This window comes from Macrobrachium rosenbergii, chromosome 12 (assembly GCF_040412425.1).
Source record: "Macrobrachium rosenbergii isolate ZJJX-2024 chromosome 12, ASM4041242v1, whole genome shotgun sequence".
NCBI lineage: Eukaryota > Metazoa > Arthropoda > Malacostraca > Decapoda > Palaemonidae > Macrobrachium > Macrobrachium rosenbergii.
This window is the reverse complement of record NC_089752.1, coordinates 83,775,414-83,792,573: the sequence shown is the minus strand read 5'-3', so window position 1 is coordinate 83,792,573 and position 17,160 is coordinate 83,775,414. Positions and strand designations below refer to the sequence as shown.

The following is a 17,160-nucleotide window of genomic DNA, read 5'->3' as shown; positions in this document are numbered from 1 at the left end:
TAAAAAATACCTTAAGAGATAATATTTCAAGGTGAAAACTATTCCAGTCTGAACACATTTTTTATGTGTTATTTCACTGAATTGTGTATAGTTTTAATTTACTTTTAGCTTAAAGTCGCTCTGTAGTCTTTTTTTTACTTTTAGCTTAACAAATGTTACACTACAAAACTAGATTTCTTATAATTATTAGCTTATTTTAGCATACTTTTTAATATTGTAAAAATTAATTCTGTTTATAGCCTTGAAGATGAGAAAGGATTCCCAAAACGTTGGTGTAAATAACAAGAAATGATTTCCGGTCTTCTCGCTGTCCTGTTTATTATTAAACTTAAGTTCACCAGGAGCAAAAATCTTACAAGTTATTTTCGATGCAAATGTGATGGTTCCACTTTCCAACTATGTCGGCATCTTGAGTCCTCCAACAAAAAATGGAAGAAGGCCCAGCTTGATCACGAATTTCTTTTATATTGTAAAATGGGTAACATTGTGCCAAATATCATTAAATTCAAACTTTATACATCTTTGCTTTATAATTCAGATTTTTATAAATCTGCCACTCAGTCTCTTTTAGATATGGAAATTAATTTTAAATCTAAGTCTATCACTAGACTGAAGAGCTGTGTCCTCCTCATCTATTGTACAATATTTTATCCCTACTTAATGGTTTATACATTAAGTCTATTTTAAATAGGAACATTTGGATGCTTTCTTCAAGTGTAACAGAGATTCACAAACATAAGCTTTTAAAATTAGATATTAACCAGCTAAGATTCCTTTCTCCTAAAGATATTGTTTTTAACTACTCTGACAATGTGCTTTCAAAAAAGGAAGAATTCTTGCTTTCTTTGGGTCTTGACTTCTGCCTACCAAATTTCAAACCCAATTTCTATTAGTTTTTTCTACCCTTTGAACGTCATTTTCATTCCATCTGTAATCTTCGTGCACATATTAATTTAAAGACAGCCCAGCAGGCTATTCAGAGAATATCACACAAAGTACTTTCGTCTTTGACAGCCACTAATTGGTTTCCATTCTTTAAACAGGGAGATTTTATGATACTTAGGAAACTTTCTAGGAACAATGATATTATAGTTTGTAGGCCAGATAAGGGCAAGGGAGTTGTTATTCTTAACCGTTGTGACTATATCCAAAAAATGGAACATGTTTTATCAGACTCTACTAAGTTTGTTGAAGTAGGTGAACCTCAGTATAACCTAATCTTTAAAGCAGAAGATAAAATAAACCATACATTGAAGCAGTTAAAAGGGAAAAGTATGTTATCTGACAGTCATATCAATCACTGTATAGTTCTGGCTCTGCATTTAAGTGTTGTATATGGTCTCCCAAAGGTCCATAAGCCTAATATACCACTCAGACCAATTCTAGCAGCTTATAATTCACCTAATTACCCCATACCCAAATTCCTAGTTCCTCTCCTTAGTAATCTTACTAACAATCAGTTTTTGCTTCAGAATTCTGCCAAATTTGTCCTATATGGTCTTTCAAAGGTCCATAAGCCTAATATACCACTCAGACCAATTCTAGCAGCTTATAATTCGCCAAATTACCCAAAAGCCCAATTCCTAGTTCCTCTCCTTAGTAATCTTACTAACAACCAGTTTATGTTTCAGAAATCTACCAAATTTGTCCTATATGGTCTCTCAAAGGTCCATAAGCCTAATATACCACTCAGACCAATTCTTCAGGACGGTGTTCCTCGTTTCAAAAACCAATGTTGCCCACAGGTTTGCTGTCTGGTGGGCTAGGTAGGTAATGGCCATACCTCCAGACTGTCTCAGTCCCGCAAAGATGACTTCCTCCTCGAGATTCATGGAGCCTGAAGAAGCAGCGACCTTGGACAATATGAGAGACTGCAAATGCAACCACAAGACTGCCTGAAATGCTGCCATGGCAGTTGATTCTAGGTTCGCTGCAAGAAGGTGATGACCTCCACACCAAGCTGCTGCAGTGACAGACCCGGACCCAGGCAAACCAAATCTGGGTCAACCTGTTCGGGCGGTAAGGGCTTCTCCAAGGGTGTATAGAAATGTTTTTGTCAAGGGAGAGGAGGAGGAAGCATCTTATCTGAGTGGCTAGAGCAAAGTGAATTCTCTTCCCCAGAGACCAGAGAGTTTACTTGCTCCAGAACAACTTCAGAAAGTTCAGACCATGGCAGGCCCCACAAGGCCATGGGGCTCCTTCTTGGGTCCCCAGTGGGGTGCGAGGCTACCGACACCGGGAGCTGGGTGAACCTTGACATGTGACCGATGTTGTGGTGACTGTCGTTGCAGAGTGAGTGGTCACCCGAGTGCTGGAAAGATGTGACACCAGTCCCTCCAGTGACGGTACGCCAGGTAGGCCCAGGCGTAGCCAGGTTGATGACAAGTCCGTTGCCTGGCTATCCAGCCCAAGACCTGAAGCGAAAGTCGGGTTAGTTTGGGAAGCCCCTACCCACTCTGGAGGAAAAAATAACAATTTTTAAAGTAAATTGTATTTTTCCTAACTATACAAACTCAAGGTCCTTTACATTAGGGATTACTTTCAGGCGTAGGCTGGAAACAGCCGTTGAACTTCAAACAAGGTGGTTAGGCAGTTAACTACTGTCCGGGAGGCGGGAGTACCACCTGCCCGGATGTAAACATTCCAATTTGCCTTTCAGCCCAGGTATCAGATTGAGGGGTGGCATGAGGTAGGCATAAAGTGTAAAGGACCTTGGGTTTGTATAATTAGGAAAAATACAATTTACTTTAAAAATTGTTATTTGTTCTGACACAATATACAAACCCTCGGTCCTTTACATTAGGAGACTCACTGATTGGAGGGAGGAATCTGATAAAGTCTCTCTGAACTGACTGGAGTTCACCACCTTGTCTTCCCTTCCAGGTCGTGAGAGCGAGGAAGGAAAAAACTGCCTCTGATAAAAGATTGGGTTGTAGGAAACGCAGGGATCAGTTGTCAGACTTCTGGGTCCTTTGCATGAAAGAGGAAACGTCAGTTCATGCAAAGTAGGCTAGGAAGAATTTGACGTCGGATGACAATAAGGCAAATACAAGCATTTGGTTTGTCTCAGTCATGGTCTCCTTCCTCCCCTTGCAAGAGGAAGGAGTGGGGTTGCTTCTATTAACCTGAACGGAAAAAGAACGGGAGCTCCCGTTATGTGCTTACCTGCCTCGATCGCCCGGTCCAGCTTGTAACGGCACGTCCGCTCCCTGCCCGTGGGAAGAGAGCCAGGATGGGGAGAAAGAAGAGAGGCCAGTCACTCAACATTCAATCTCCCAATCACAACCGTACAACGTAGGCGAGATGCAACCTGTCCTGTTAGAGGAGCTGGATAAGCTACACAACTTGTTGAGCAGCCACCACAGGACCCAAGGAAAAAGTGTCCAAGGACTTGTGTGCAACATCCCAGAGGTAAAAGGAAGTGAAGGTAGTCTGTTGGGACCACACACCCGCCTTCAGCACCTGTGATACCAACATATTCTTCCGGAATGCGAGGGACGGACCAATGCTGCGGACCTCGTGAGCTCTCGGGCGAAGCGTACCGGTGTCGTCTTCTCCAGCAGCAGAGTTCGCTCTCCTTATCGTCTCACGAAGCCAGAAAGAGATGGTGTTCTTGGACACTTCTTTCTTGGTCGAGCCAGTGCTTGCGAAGAGTTGTTGACACTCAGGCCGGAGGTGCCGAGTCCTCTTCAGATAGCACCGCAGCACTCTAACAGGACACAGTAGCATCTCGTCTGGTTCATTACCTACAAAGTCCTCTAGGGAGGGGATCGTGAAGGACTCGAACCGTGCGTCAGGGACCGAAGGGTTCTGCGTCTTCGCTCTGAAACCGGGATGAAATCGGCGTAACTGATCCCCATCCCCTCGAGTGTTTAACATCGAAGGAAAAGTCCGTGGCTTCGCCAACTCTCTTCGCCGATGCCAGGGCAAGCAAGAAGACAGTCTTGAGGGTCAGATCCCTGTCTGACGACTCCCGTAAAGGCTTGTGCGGTGCACGAGTCAGGCTCCTTAAGGCGAGTCACATCACGCAGGGGGCCTGAGATCCCTGGGTGGGCAAGACCGTTCAAAGCTTCTCATGAGTAGAAATCTCGAAGGAGGAGGAGATGTCTACTCCTTTCAGCCGTAAGACTAGGCCGAGTGCGGCGCGGTAGCCTTTACAGCTGAAACGGAGAGAAGCTTCTCTCAGCGAAGGAAGACGAGGAAGTCCGCAACCTGCTGAACAGTAGCTCCAACTGGAGAGATACCCCTTCGACAACACCAACCACAGAAGACGGACCACTTTTATTGGTATACCGCTGCGGAGGATCTTCCGAGGTATCCTGACATCTCTGTTGCTGCGCGGCGCGAAAAGCCTCTTGCTCGCAAGAGATGGTGGATAACCTCCAGCCATGAAGACACAGGGAATGCACTGCCAGGTGGAACCGCTCTGCATGAGGTTGACGCAGAAGGTTGGGCCAGGGGGGGATCTATCTCAGTGCCTCGGAGAGGAGAGCTAGCAGGTCCGGGTACCAAACGGCCTGGGGCCATTTGGGTGCCACCAGAGTCATTCTGAGATTCGGGGTGATCATCACTCAGCTGATCGCTCGGCGAATCAGACAGAATGGGGGAAAGGCGTACGCGTCGAGATTGTCCCACGGGTGTTGGAACGCATCCTCCACAGCGGCCCATGGGTCCGGCACGACAGAACAGAAGACCTGGAGCTTTCTGTTGTGCCGGGTGGTGAACAGATCGATGGCTGGACGCCCCCACAAGTCGAACAGCCTTTCCGCTACTTCCTGATGGAGGGACCTTTCGGTCCCTATCACCTGGCTCTGGCAGCTGAGCTTGTCTGCCACGAGATTCCTCTTGCCTGGAATGTCTGACAGCTCTACCGAGTGAGCCACGGCCCACTCGTGCATCTGCATCGTCAACTGGTGAAGCTGGTGGGACACCAGTCCCCCCTGCTTGTTGATGTATGCCACTACCGTGGTATTGTCGCTCATCAGTACCACGGAGTGTCCCATCACTCGATCCCGGAACTCTTGGAGAGCCAGGAAGGCCACCTTGAGTTCTAGGATGTTGATGTGAAGGTGCTCGTCGTCTCGGTGCCACACTCCCGAAGTCAGCAACTCCTCCAGGTGTGCGCCCCATCCCTCAGTCGATGCATCCGAGAACAGAAGCATGTCAGGAGGGGGAGTATGCAAGGATACTCCTATCAAGAGGTTCCTGTTGTCTAACCACCAGTGAATGTCCTTTCTCACCTCCTAGGAAAGAGGAATGAGGAAGGACTGGGGGTCTTGGGACTGGGACTGCAGGTGAAGACGCCCGTGAGGTACTAGTTTCTCCAAAGACGACAGGTGACCGATGACGACTTGCCATTGCCGAGCTGGTTGCTCCTGCCGTGACAGGAACAACTGTGCTGCCTGCCTGAACTTGCTGTTACGAGAGTCCGAGGGAAAGACTTTCGCTGCCACCGTGTCTATCAGCATGCCCAGGTACTTTGTCCTCTGCTTGGGGGTGAGATCTGACTTCTCCAGATTTACCATGATCCCTTGATCCCGGCAAAACTCGAGGAGACGATCCCTGACCTGTAGCAACTGCGAGCGAGAGCTCGCCAGGACTAGCCAGTCATCAAGATACCTCAGAAACATATCCTGTGCGAATGGGCCCAAGCTGACACAAGAGAAAATACTCTTGTGAACACCTGGGGAGCAGTCGAGAGCCTGAAGCAAAGTGCCCTGAATTGGAAGACCGACTCCCCGAGGACGAAGCGGAGGCACTTGCGAGAGGACGGATGGATGGGTATCTGGAAATACGTATCCTTCAAGTCCACCGCAAGCATGAAGTCGTTCTCCCTGATGGAAGCCAGCACAGTTTGCGCTGTTTCCATCGTGAACTGAGTCTGGCGAATGAAACGGTTCAAGGGAGAGAGGTCTATGACCAGTCTCCATCCACCTGAGGCTTTCTCTACGAGAAAGACACGGCTCTAAAAGCCTGGAGACTGGTCCGACACGACTTCTACAGCACCCTTGCTCAGCATGGCTTGCACTTCTTGCTGTAGTGCGATGTCCTTCGACGAACCTGGAAGATATGTTTGGAGATGGACCGGAGAGTAGGTGAGGGGAGCCCGAGACTCGAAGGGTAGTAGATATCCCTCCCGAAGGACATCCACTATCCAGGTCTCGGCTCCGTGTCGCTGCCAAGTTGCCCAATGGCTCGACAGGCACCCCCCACCTTCGGCAGCTTTTGGGGGGAATGCCACCCTAAGCGTTTCCCCTTCTTCTTCTTACCCTTGCCCCCTTTACCGGCTTGGAAAGTGGGCTGAAAGGGCGGGAGGAACCCCCTTCTCGGGGCAGAAGAAGGCTGGGTGTTTCCTCGGGACCCCTTCGAAGACTGGGACTTCTTAGGGGCCGAGGAAGTGCCAGCCTGGCCCGAAGACCTGGCCGCAATGGGAATGAAGACCGGAGGTCTTGGCCACTGCCTGGTGTGTGAAGTCATCGGCATGGCGCTTGTCCACCGTGGCGGTCTTGGCCACTGCCTGGATAGCTGACTCGGGACCTACAGACCTAGCAAAGCAAGAGAGAACGGCATCCCTCCGCTTTAGCACAAGGTTCGCCCACAGGTTTGCAGTCTGGTGAGCGAGGTAGGAAATAGCCCTACCTCCAGACTGGCAGTCTCCCAAAGGCGGAGTCCTCCCCAGGTACAATAGCGCCTGAGGAAGCAGTTACCTTCGATACTGTGAATGACCACAGATCGAGCCAGGAGACTGCTTGGAAGGCCGCCATGGCGGTGGCTTCCAGGGTTGCAGCTTCTTGCTGAGAGAGGGATATGCTCTCTGCAGTCAATTGCTGCAATGTCAGACCCAGATCCAAACAAGTCAGGTCCGGGTCAACCTGTTTGGTCAGCAGCGCCCCTTCCACTGGAGCATAGAAAAACTTCTGATGAGGCAGAGGAGGAAGAAGAAGCTTGTCCGAGGGGCTCGAACGAAGCGAACTGTCTTGCCCAGACACAAGACTGTTCACCTGGTCGAGTACCCCCTCGGCAAGCGCTGACCATGGCAGCCCCACCAAAGCCTTGGGTTCCTTCTTGGGTCTCAAGAAGGATTCGAGGTGCGATGGACGAGGCCGTGGTCCCTTCCCCGAGGTCATTGTGCTGACGAATCAGCGCGATAACCTCTGCAAAAGTCCTCTGTATTTCGGGGTGTCCGCATCCTGGGGCAGAGGACCCTCGAGTCCCTCCAGAGTGCGGTCCTCCCGAACTACTCTCCCTGCAGGAGGGAGAACCTCGGCAGACCCCCGTGGATCTTCCTGAACTACGTGGGTGTAGGACCTGGTCGAGCCAAGAACCGAGCCAGGTGCGTACCCCACGCAGTAGAACTCTGAGGAGAACACTCCCCAGAGCTCCTCCTCTCCGACTCGCGCCCCATGGAAGGAACCGAAGGGGCAGAGGGGACAGGCGAGGAAGATCGGGCACTCCCACTGGCTTTACTGGCAGAACCAGCAGAGGCAGTGGGCCGAGAGCGGTCACCAACCGTGGTGATGATGAGCCCCAGGTCGAGGAGACTGCTTCAGCCCAGGTGAAGCGATCTCCCGAGGAGAGCGGAGCGGCTCGCGAGAGCCGAGCCACGCACTCACCTCCCCCGAGCCAGGCTGGCTGCGCGGACATGGCTGGGGACTGGGAGGTGTCGAACGCGCAGCTGACTGGCGCCAGCTTGCGCTGTCCTCTGGACGCGCCTCAGTCTTCTTCGAGGCAGGAGCCTCTCGGGAAGACTGAGTAGGGGACTTCTTCCCTAATTCTCCTTGCGTTCGGCCCCGCAGGGCTGAAGCACTATCCCAGGAACCTGACTTGGCACCTGAAGGAGTGCCAGCAGGAAGAGACGGAGCACCTGCATGCTCCGGCTCTTTCTCTCGCCCCACGCCCAGGACTGTACGGCGAGTTTTCTCCCCGTATCAGACTGGGGTACCCGGGTCTCCTTGGGGACCCGGGTTTGGCCTTCAACGAGCAACTGCAGCGAATGAGTGCCCGACGCGGACTCGCTGGACTTAAATGCAGGAAGTTTCTTAGGCAGCAGCGGGGGGGAGTGCCGACCTTGGTCTGCACGCCCTAGGCTCCTGGTGCCCCTGGCCCGGATTTCTTAGGGGGGGGGAGAGGCAGACTTCTTCTTCCTTGGCTGCGAAGCCTTGGAAGGAGAAGCAGCAGACGAAGACGACGAAGATGAAGATGAAGACGACGACACCTTCCTAGACCTCTTCTTCTTCTTCTTCTTCTTCTTCTTCACCATCTGCTTCAGGAACGCCGTCAAGTCCCCAAGCCAGGAAAGCGAGGCCGCAGACTCAGGAACAGCAGGAGGGGCTGCAGCATAAGGCACATCCCGGGCAACGACCATGGAGGTCGGGCCAGCATTTGCCTGGGTAGAGAGAGCCGCGCGTCGGCCAGGAACAAAAGTGGGCGGGGCCGGGAATGCACGCGCCGCCCCACCCGCGTGAAGATTCAAGTTGGGCCGTGCCAGGGTCGATGGAATGGGGACGGAAGCAGACAAAGGGCCGGGCTGGAAGGTCAGACGAGGAACAGCATTCGAAGACAGGCCAGGTTCAGCAACAGGGGCAGCGACAGTCACATAAGAGTAAGATGACGTTACCATGTAGGCGGGGCCAGCACGCGTGAATGGAATTAGGAAGCCGGGAGGCAGCGGAACAGCGTGCTGCACCGCAGGTGACGCCGACACTTAGGTGTCCAGATGCGATGCAACTGACATCGGCATCTGGGCAAACCTCGAATAGGTGACGGATGTAGTGGTGACTGTCGTTGCCGAGTGGGTCGTGACTGGAGCGGGGGGCAGGGGAGCCAATCCCTCCAGTGACGAGCCAGGTAGGGCCAGGTGTAGCCAGGATGAGCTTGGAATCTGTGTCTGGCTATCCAGTCCGGAACCTGAAGCAAAAGTCGGGTCAATACACGAAGCCTCTACTTGCTCCGGAGGAAAAAACTCCCCTCCGGAACGGGAAGAGACCTCAGAGAGGATGTCGCAGTCCAACTCTCCCCTGTGCCCTTCCACAAACGATGAAATGTAAGAGGAAGGTGAGGGGGAGTCCTCTCTTGAAGGAGAGGGAGCAAGCAGGGGAAATTCGCCGGGAGGGAGAAACGAGCCCGACACATTCACCACCAATGGAGTCGTCGGGGGCGTATTTCCCTCGGACGACTCCTTGGTAGGCTTACGGTGGTAACGTCTCCTCCTTTCGAACTTGCCCCATTGCTCGGAGGACCACGAACAACACTCACTACAGGGATCGTCGCGTGAACACACACGTCCCCTGCAAGATGTACAGAGGGCGTGTGGGTCCACGTCCACTCGAGATCTAAATGAATTACATTTCTTACCCCCTACCCTGAGACACACACGCTGGGGATAGGAGGGTTTAGCTGATTTCTCCATGATAATGAAAAAACAAGAAAGAATTTCCCACCAAAAGAGAAGTATAGCTGTCAGGCAGATAGCGACGAAGAACAACATCCGAAAGCAAATTTGAATGTTTACATCCGGGCAGGCGGTACTCCTGCCTCCCGGACAGTAGTTAACTGCCTAACCACCTTGTTTGAAGTTCAACGGCCGTTTCCAGCCTACGCCTGAAAGTAATCCCTAATGTAAAGGACCGAGGGTTTGTACATTGTGTCGGAACAAACTCCCCTTCAGAACGGGAAGAGACCCCTGAGAGGATGTCCCGGTCCAACTCTCCCCCGCGCCCTTCCACAACCGATGAGACGAATGAGGAAGGGGAGGGGGAGTCCTCACCCGAAGGAGAGGGAGCAAGAAGGGGAAGCTCGCCGGGAGGGAGAAACGAACCCAACACATTCGCCACCACTGGAGTCGTCGGGGGCGTATTACCCTCAGACGACTCCTTGGTAAGCTTACGACGGTAACGTCTCCTCCCCTCGAACTTCCTCCATTGCTTGGGGGACCAAGAGCAACACTCACTACAAAGAGCGTTGCGCGAACACACGCCCCTGCAAGATGGGAATAGAGAGTGTGAGTCCGCGTGGACGCTAGACCTAAATGAATGACATCTCTTCCCTCCTACCCCAGGACACACACGCTGGGGATAGGAAGGCTTAGAAGGATTGTCCATAACTAACCTAAACTAACCTGTGGCATGGCAAAAGAGCAGGGGCTGGTGCAATAGTGTACTAGCAGGCTCTCCATCTGGGGAAGAGGCTCTCCATCTGGGGAAGTGGTTCTACATCTGGGGAAGAGGCTCTCCATCTGGGGAAGAGGCTCTCCATCTGGGGAAGAGGCTCTCCATCTGGGGAAGAGACTATCCATCTGGGGAAGAGGTTCTACATATGGGGAAGAGGCTCTCCATCTGGGGAAGAGGCTCTCCATCTGGGGAAGAGGTTCTACATATGGGGAAGAGGCTCTCCATCTGGGGAAGAGGCTCTCCATCTGGGGAAGAGATTCTACATCTGGGAAATTTCTCCATCTGGGAAAGAGGCTCTCCATCTGGGGAAAAGGCTCTCCATCTGGGGAAGAGGTTCTACATCTGGGGAAGAGGCTCTCCATCTGGGGAAGAGGCTCTACATCTGGGGAAGAGGCTCTACATCTGGGGAAGAGGCTCTCCATCTGGGGAAGAGGCTCTCCATCTGGGGAAGAGGCTCTCCATCTGGGGAAGAGGTTCTACATCTGGGGAAGAGGCTCTCCATCTGGGGAAGAGGCTCTACATCTGGGGAAGAGGTTCTACATCTGGGGAAGAGGCTCTCCATCTGGGGAAGAGGCTCTACATCTGAAGAGCTCTACATCTGGGGAAGAGGTTCTCATCTGGGGAAGAGGTTCCATCTGGGAAAGAGGCTCTACATCTGGGGAAGAGCTCTCCATCTGGGGAAGATGCTCTACATCTGGGGAAGAGGTTCTACATCTGGGGAAGAGGCTCTCCATCTGGGGAAGAGGCTCTACATCTGGGGAAGAGGCTCTCTACTGGGGAGGGTTCGGCAGCCTGGACCCCCAAGGAACACTTACCATGGAGCATTGGGGGGGGGGGTTGGAACACGTAGTGCAATTCACTTTTATTAGAAGGGGATATTCTATGGAAGCTTTGGCTAGGGAGGGCTACAGGAGAAATGGCGGATAGGCCAAGCGTGCGGATGCAGGGTGCCTGCCAGCCTCTCTCCTTGGTGGGCACAGGGCCGGGACCAGGCTGCCTTCTCTACGCCTGTGCACAGCAACACTTCCACTGGGCTACTTACCCATTCTAATTTGCATTTCTGTTCACAATTATAAACGGAAGGAAGTCGAAATCCATCGGCACCGACAGGCATTGTGACTTAACACTCAGATCGACTTGTAAACAATCGCCAGTAGTAGTAGTAGCCAAGGTAGCAGTAGTTATGTTTACATTTGGAACGGCTCCCTCGCTCGATCTCTCCCTCCTTTGCTTGCGATGAAGTTTTTTGTTTCCCTAATAACATATTTATCATAAATTCCTTTCTATTTTCATTTTCTTCTTTCGATAGATCTGCAAATAGAAGGATGTTAGCTAAACACTTTATTTTCACAGAGATATTAACAAAGTTCCTTAAGGATTGGGCTCAGAACACTGGTGACGTAATGATCAACATGGATGAAATCCAAAACAAAAATGTTGATAAGGATGTACAGACCATGACAGACATGGACAAAACTTATCCTGAATCACTAAAGACAAAAAGTGCTTCTGACCAAATATACAAACGAAGAGAGCACAGCAGCAAATGAAAAGAGACAAATTGTGAGTAAAATAACGGCGCCAACTGAACAGGTTAATACAACAAGAGACGGACACTTATTTGTAAGATTTCCAGACAGGAAAAACTTAGAAAAGGCAAAAATGGATATTCAGAAAATCAGTAATATATCAGTAAATGAGAACGGTAAACTTGAACCAAAAATAAAAGTAGTCCATGTCTCGAAGGATGAAGATGACATTGTCGATAACATTGTAAAGAAAAATACATGGACAGATAACCTCGTTTCTGAAAATGACGACATAAAAATTGTAAAGGAAATGATGGCCAAAGATGACAAATTTAAACACTGTATCATTAAATGCACACCACAAATGCGAAAGGTTATCTATGATAGAGGTGACAAATTGTTTACACTGTATAGCCGTTGCAAAGTAGGCTACACTGTGAGAGAGGTGCGAAATAATGAGCAGGAAGACAAGTATGTAAAGGGCCCGCTCAACGGGTTCTCTGTAATGAACATCCCGTTTTCTGCGGTGCCTTCACCTGCAACCTAGGGTCGGACGGACACAATATTATTATCATTATTATGAATTGTATATTTATTATCTGTTCATTTGACCTTGCACCACATATAGTGACAGAGTATTTTTATGTCTAACCAGTCATTGTGAAGAGAAATAGTTTGACCTCAGGGTCACCTGTAAATTTTTGTACCCGCGGTCTCTGCATTATACTACACAGACGTCCACATGCCACTTTATAAGCGGGTTGCTTCATCAATAAACCTTACGGGCTGCTCTAGGAGCAAGAGCCCGTGCTGGCACAAGGCCAACTAAATCTAAAACAACATCAATAAACCAGCAGTACTTGTCTTCCTGCTCATTATTTCGCACCTCTCTCACAGTGGTGACCCCCGGAGTGGTTCCCGGAGCCATTAACGGACCCAAACGGCGACAATTAGTCTTGGCCCGATAAACCAACCAACGCCCCTAACGAACTAACTACGGCGCTCTAACAAAGCGTTCGGGCATTACCGACCCTCGTCGGCAAATCACCGGCGTCATTAGCTGACCCACACGGCATGCTCCCTAGTGGGTATTGACGCGAGTGTTCCCTCACACTCCAAGTGAGAGCGAGGAATGAGCATGGACACAGATATCCCCAACTACATACAAATAACCACGAACTTCTCAGAGGCAGATGTCTCCCTCGCGCGACCCCCTCCCGCGCGCTCCTCCACGATGACACCTGCTCCCCGCACGATGTTCCTCCTGACAGACCAACCAAGGGCACCCGTCAGCATAAGGCTGCTGCCTTTCACCCATCAGAATGCAGCGTCCTGGCTCTACAGAGTCGAGGGGTAATTTAGGGTGGCAGGCCTGACCGACATGGTGTTGAAGGCGGACATCGCCATCAACGGCCTACCGGAGGAGATATACAAGAAGGTCGCCCCATGGTTAATGACAATGTCGAGCCCTGCCACCTTCCAGGAGTTAAAGGCCACTCTTGTTGAGACCTGCTCCCTGCAGGTCTCCAAGAGAGCCGCCCGCGCCCTCGACCTCGCCCTCAACCCTCGGCAGGACACAAACATCTTGGAAACGTGGCATGCCCTCCAGGACCTCCTCCTCCTCCTCCCGAGGCTGACAGCAGTGGCAGGTGCAAAGAGATCAACCTGTCGAGGGAGATCTTCCTGCGGCAGCTACTCCCAGAGGTCCGTGGGCAGATCACAGAACCATACACCCTGCCGGTCGAGGACCTGATCAGGGTGGCGCAGCAGCTGACAGACTCCACGAGGGCAGTGAAGTGGGTGTCCACGCTTGCACACCCCATCAACTGCCTCCAGCCGGAGGACCCCACCACAGAGGGCATCAACATCGTCAACAGGAGGAGGCCGCCCCACCAGCAGAAGAGGGAGAGGCTGGGGCTTTGTTATTACCACCAGAGGTTCGGGAAAGCTGCCCGGAATTGCGAAGCCGCCTGCCTTTTCTCCCCTCCAAAAATGGGGGAGGCAGCGGCCACCCTCACAGGCCACCATGGCAATAGCATCCGAAACACCCAGGGTCCCCACACCAGTAAGCTTCTATGTCCGTAGCACTATCTCTGGCAGGATGATGCTGATCCACACTGGGGCCATGTGGTCAGTGTTCCCGCCTTCCAGAGATGACTGCAGATGTCTGCTGGACCTGGCTGCCTCCCTGACAGCCGCCAATGGGTCTCCCATCCTCTCTTATGGCACCAGGCTCCTGTCGTTTGCCATCCTTGGCCGGAGGTACAGGTGGAACTTCATTGTCGCAGGCGTTAGGACCCCACTCCCGGGTGTGGACTTCCTTGCCCACTTTGGACTGGCAGTCAACGCCGGCCGCAAGTGCCTGCTGGACACCGAGTCCTGCCAGTCCCTGCCCTTGTTGCCAGGCCCCAGGGAGCCCACATTCTGTTCCGTCACGCCCCACCAGTACAGCTCCCTCCTGAAGGAATTCCCAGAGGTTTTCAAACACGAGCTTTGTCAGGTGCCCGGGCCCCCCGCCAAACACAGGATATATCACCACACCAAGACAAAGGGCTCCCTGACGCACACGAAGTTCTGAAGGCTTCCCCCACAGCGCCTTCAGGAGGCCAAGAAGGCCTTTGCCAAGATGGAATGGATGGGCATATGCAAGAAGGCTCTTGCCCGTGGGCCTCCCCCCTTCACATGGTGCAGAAAGCGGACGGCACCTGGAGACCTGACTACAGGTGGCTCAACCTCGCTACAGAACCCGACCACTAGCCTCTACCAAACATGCAGGACCTAACGGCCTCCTTCCATGGGGCTAAAATATTCTCAAAATTAGATCTCTTGAAATCATATTTTCAGATACCAGTAGCTCCAGAAGACATTCCCAAAACCGCCATCGTCACGCCTTTCGGGTCCTACATCTTCGCATTCTTCACCTTCGGTCTGAGGAACCCGGGCGCGACTGTCCAGAGGCTGATGGACAGCAACCTGGGGGACCTGGACTTCTGTGTCTGCTACGTCGATGATATCCTAATTTTTTCCAGATCCCACAAGGAACACCTGCGGCACATCCAGAAGGTCCTGCAGCGCCTGCAGGAGAGTGGCCTCATTGTCAGGTTCGACAAGTGTACCTTCAGCATCGATAAGGTGGAATTCCTAGGCCACGAGATATCCCCAGGAGGCATCCACCCAGTTTCATTCAAAGTTGAGGCCGTCGTCAGGTTCCCCACCCCCACCTCCGTCAGGGCCGTACAAGAATTCCTCGGAATGGTCAACTGCTACAGGAGATTCATCCTGGGGATTGCGCACACCATGGCCCCCTTGATGGAGATCCTCAAGGGCCGTCCGAAGACCTTGGAGTGGGTCCCCGACCAGCAAAGGGCCTTCTTCCTGATGAAGGCCACCCTCACCAAGGCAAAAGCTTTGGCCCACCAGGACCCCAGTGCTCCCCTCCATCTGACAACGTTGCCTGCGGGGCCGTCCTGGAGCAAATCGATAATGGAGCCCCTCAGCCCATCGCCTTCTTCAGCAGAAAACTCAGCACCACCGAGTCCCGCTACAGCACCTTCAACAGGGAACTCTTCACAGTGTACCAGGCGATATGCCACTTCAAATTCCTCCTGGAGGCTACACCCTTCACAGTTTGGATGGACCACCAGCTGCTGGTCCACTCCTTCACAAAGCTGGGGGATGCATGGTCCTCCAGGCAGCAGCGGCACCTCACGGCCATCGCAGAGTTCACCTGCACCATCAAGTACCTACCTGGCAGGAAGAACCCAGTAGCCGACGCCCTCTCGAGGATCGAAATCAATGCAGTGCAGCTCGGGATCGACAACGAGGACCTCGCCCGGGAACAAGCCGCCGACCCAGAGATTCCAGCTTACCGTACTGCCATCACGTCGCTGAAGTGGAAGGACGTGCCCTTCAGCCCTGGAGGGCCAACACTGCTGAGCGACGTAAGCACTGGCCACCCCCGCCCACTGGTGACCACCTCCCATCGTCGGCTGGTCTTCGATGTCATCCACGGACTGTCCCACCCCTCCAGCAGAACGACAGCCAGGCTACTGGAGGAGAAGTTCGTCTGGCACGGCATGTGGAAGGATGCAACCACCTGGGCAAGGCAGTGCATACAGTGCCAGGCCAGCAAAATAGGGTGGCACACCGAATCGGTGGTGGGCGACTTTCTCCAGCCGGGGAGACATTTTGTGCACATCCACGTCGACGTAGTGGGTCCTCTTCCCCCATCAGGAGGAGCAAGATGCCTTCTGACATTTGTCGACCGCTCCACCAGGTGGCCCGAAGCTACGCCCATGGAAGAAGCCACCTCCAGCGCGTGTGCAGAGGCCCTCCTCTCCAGCTGGATCAGCCGGTTTGGTGTTCCAGACCATATAACCACGGACAGGGGTCCCGCCTTCCTGTCTGAGCTGTGGACCGGCCTGGCACGCCTGCTGGGGACCACTCACCACAGCACCACCGCCTACAACCTGCAGCCAACGGAATGGTGGAAAGGTTCCACAGGTCCCTGAAGGCGTCCCTCATGGCTCGTTGCACCTCCGAGAACTGGAAGTACCAGCTGCCCTGGGTCCTCCTTGGGCTGAGGACCGCCCCCAGAGCCAACGGCGACCCATCTGCAGCAGAAAAGGTCTTCGGGGAGACCTTCGTAGTCCCAGGGGAACTCATCACAGAGGACCGGGATGACTTAGCTACACAGAGGCTCCGCGACAAGGTTGGGAAGTTCGCCCCCTGCCGGCAGACATATACCGACAGGACGTCCCCCTTCATGCCTCCCGGTCTATCCTCCGTCACCCATGTCTTCGTCAGGAACGATGCTGTACAGCCACCCTTAACCAGGCCCTACAGGGGCCTTTCCTCGTACTTGAGGGAAACAAGAAGGCATTCTGGGTGGCCATCTATGGGAAGGAAGACTGGGTATCGATAGACGTCCTCAAGCCCGCATTCCTGGAGGAAGACGTCGGGGGCACTTCCTAAAGCCCCCGCAGGAGGTGGCGCCCCCTCAGCCATCCCTGTCTGCAAGAAAACCTCGTGGGCGCCCCCAGAAGGCCCCAGGTCGGGGCAGGAGAGCAACCCAACACACCCATATCCACAGGGCACCAAAGAAGTCGAACACGCCCCCAGCTGGCATCGAGAAGGCAGGGCCCCTCTCCGTTGCCCCAGCAGATACCTGCTTTGATCAGACGTTACCCACGTCTTTGGGGGGGGGGAGTATAGTAAAGTCCCAGCTCAACGGGTTCTCTATGATGAACATCCGGTTTTCTGCGGTGCCTTCACAGCCGACCTGAGGTCGCACGTACACAATCTTATTATCATTATTGTGATTTGTATATTTATTACCTGTTCATTTGCCCTTGTACCAAGTATGTGTCAGAGGATTTTTGTGTCCAGCCAGCTATTGTTAATCATCATGTTTTCTATATGTACCTGTCCTGCTTTGTGTAGAGAAATAGTTTGACCCCGGG

The 17,160-nt window shown here is 52.5% G+C and overlaps 1 protein-coding gene across 1 annotated transcript in view; it reads right to left on the bottom strand.

The window, feature by feature from the left end:
- The window catches only part of l(2)37Cg (RNA polymerases I and III subunit AC2 l(2)37Cg), a 303,443-nt gene extending 292,079 nt beyond the window's left edge, over positions 1-11,364 (bottom strand). Inside the window, exon 1 of the mRNA XM_067112403.1 lies at positions 11,212-11,364. Within this exon, the coding sequence (XP_066968504.1) occupies positions 11,212-11,283 (72 nt within the window). The 5' untranslated portion in view covers positions 11,284-11,364. The remainder of the gene's footprint in view (positions 1-11,211) is intronic.
- Between the last annotated feature and the right edge of the window lie 5,796 nt (positions 11,365-17,160).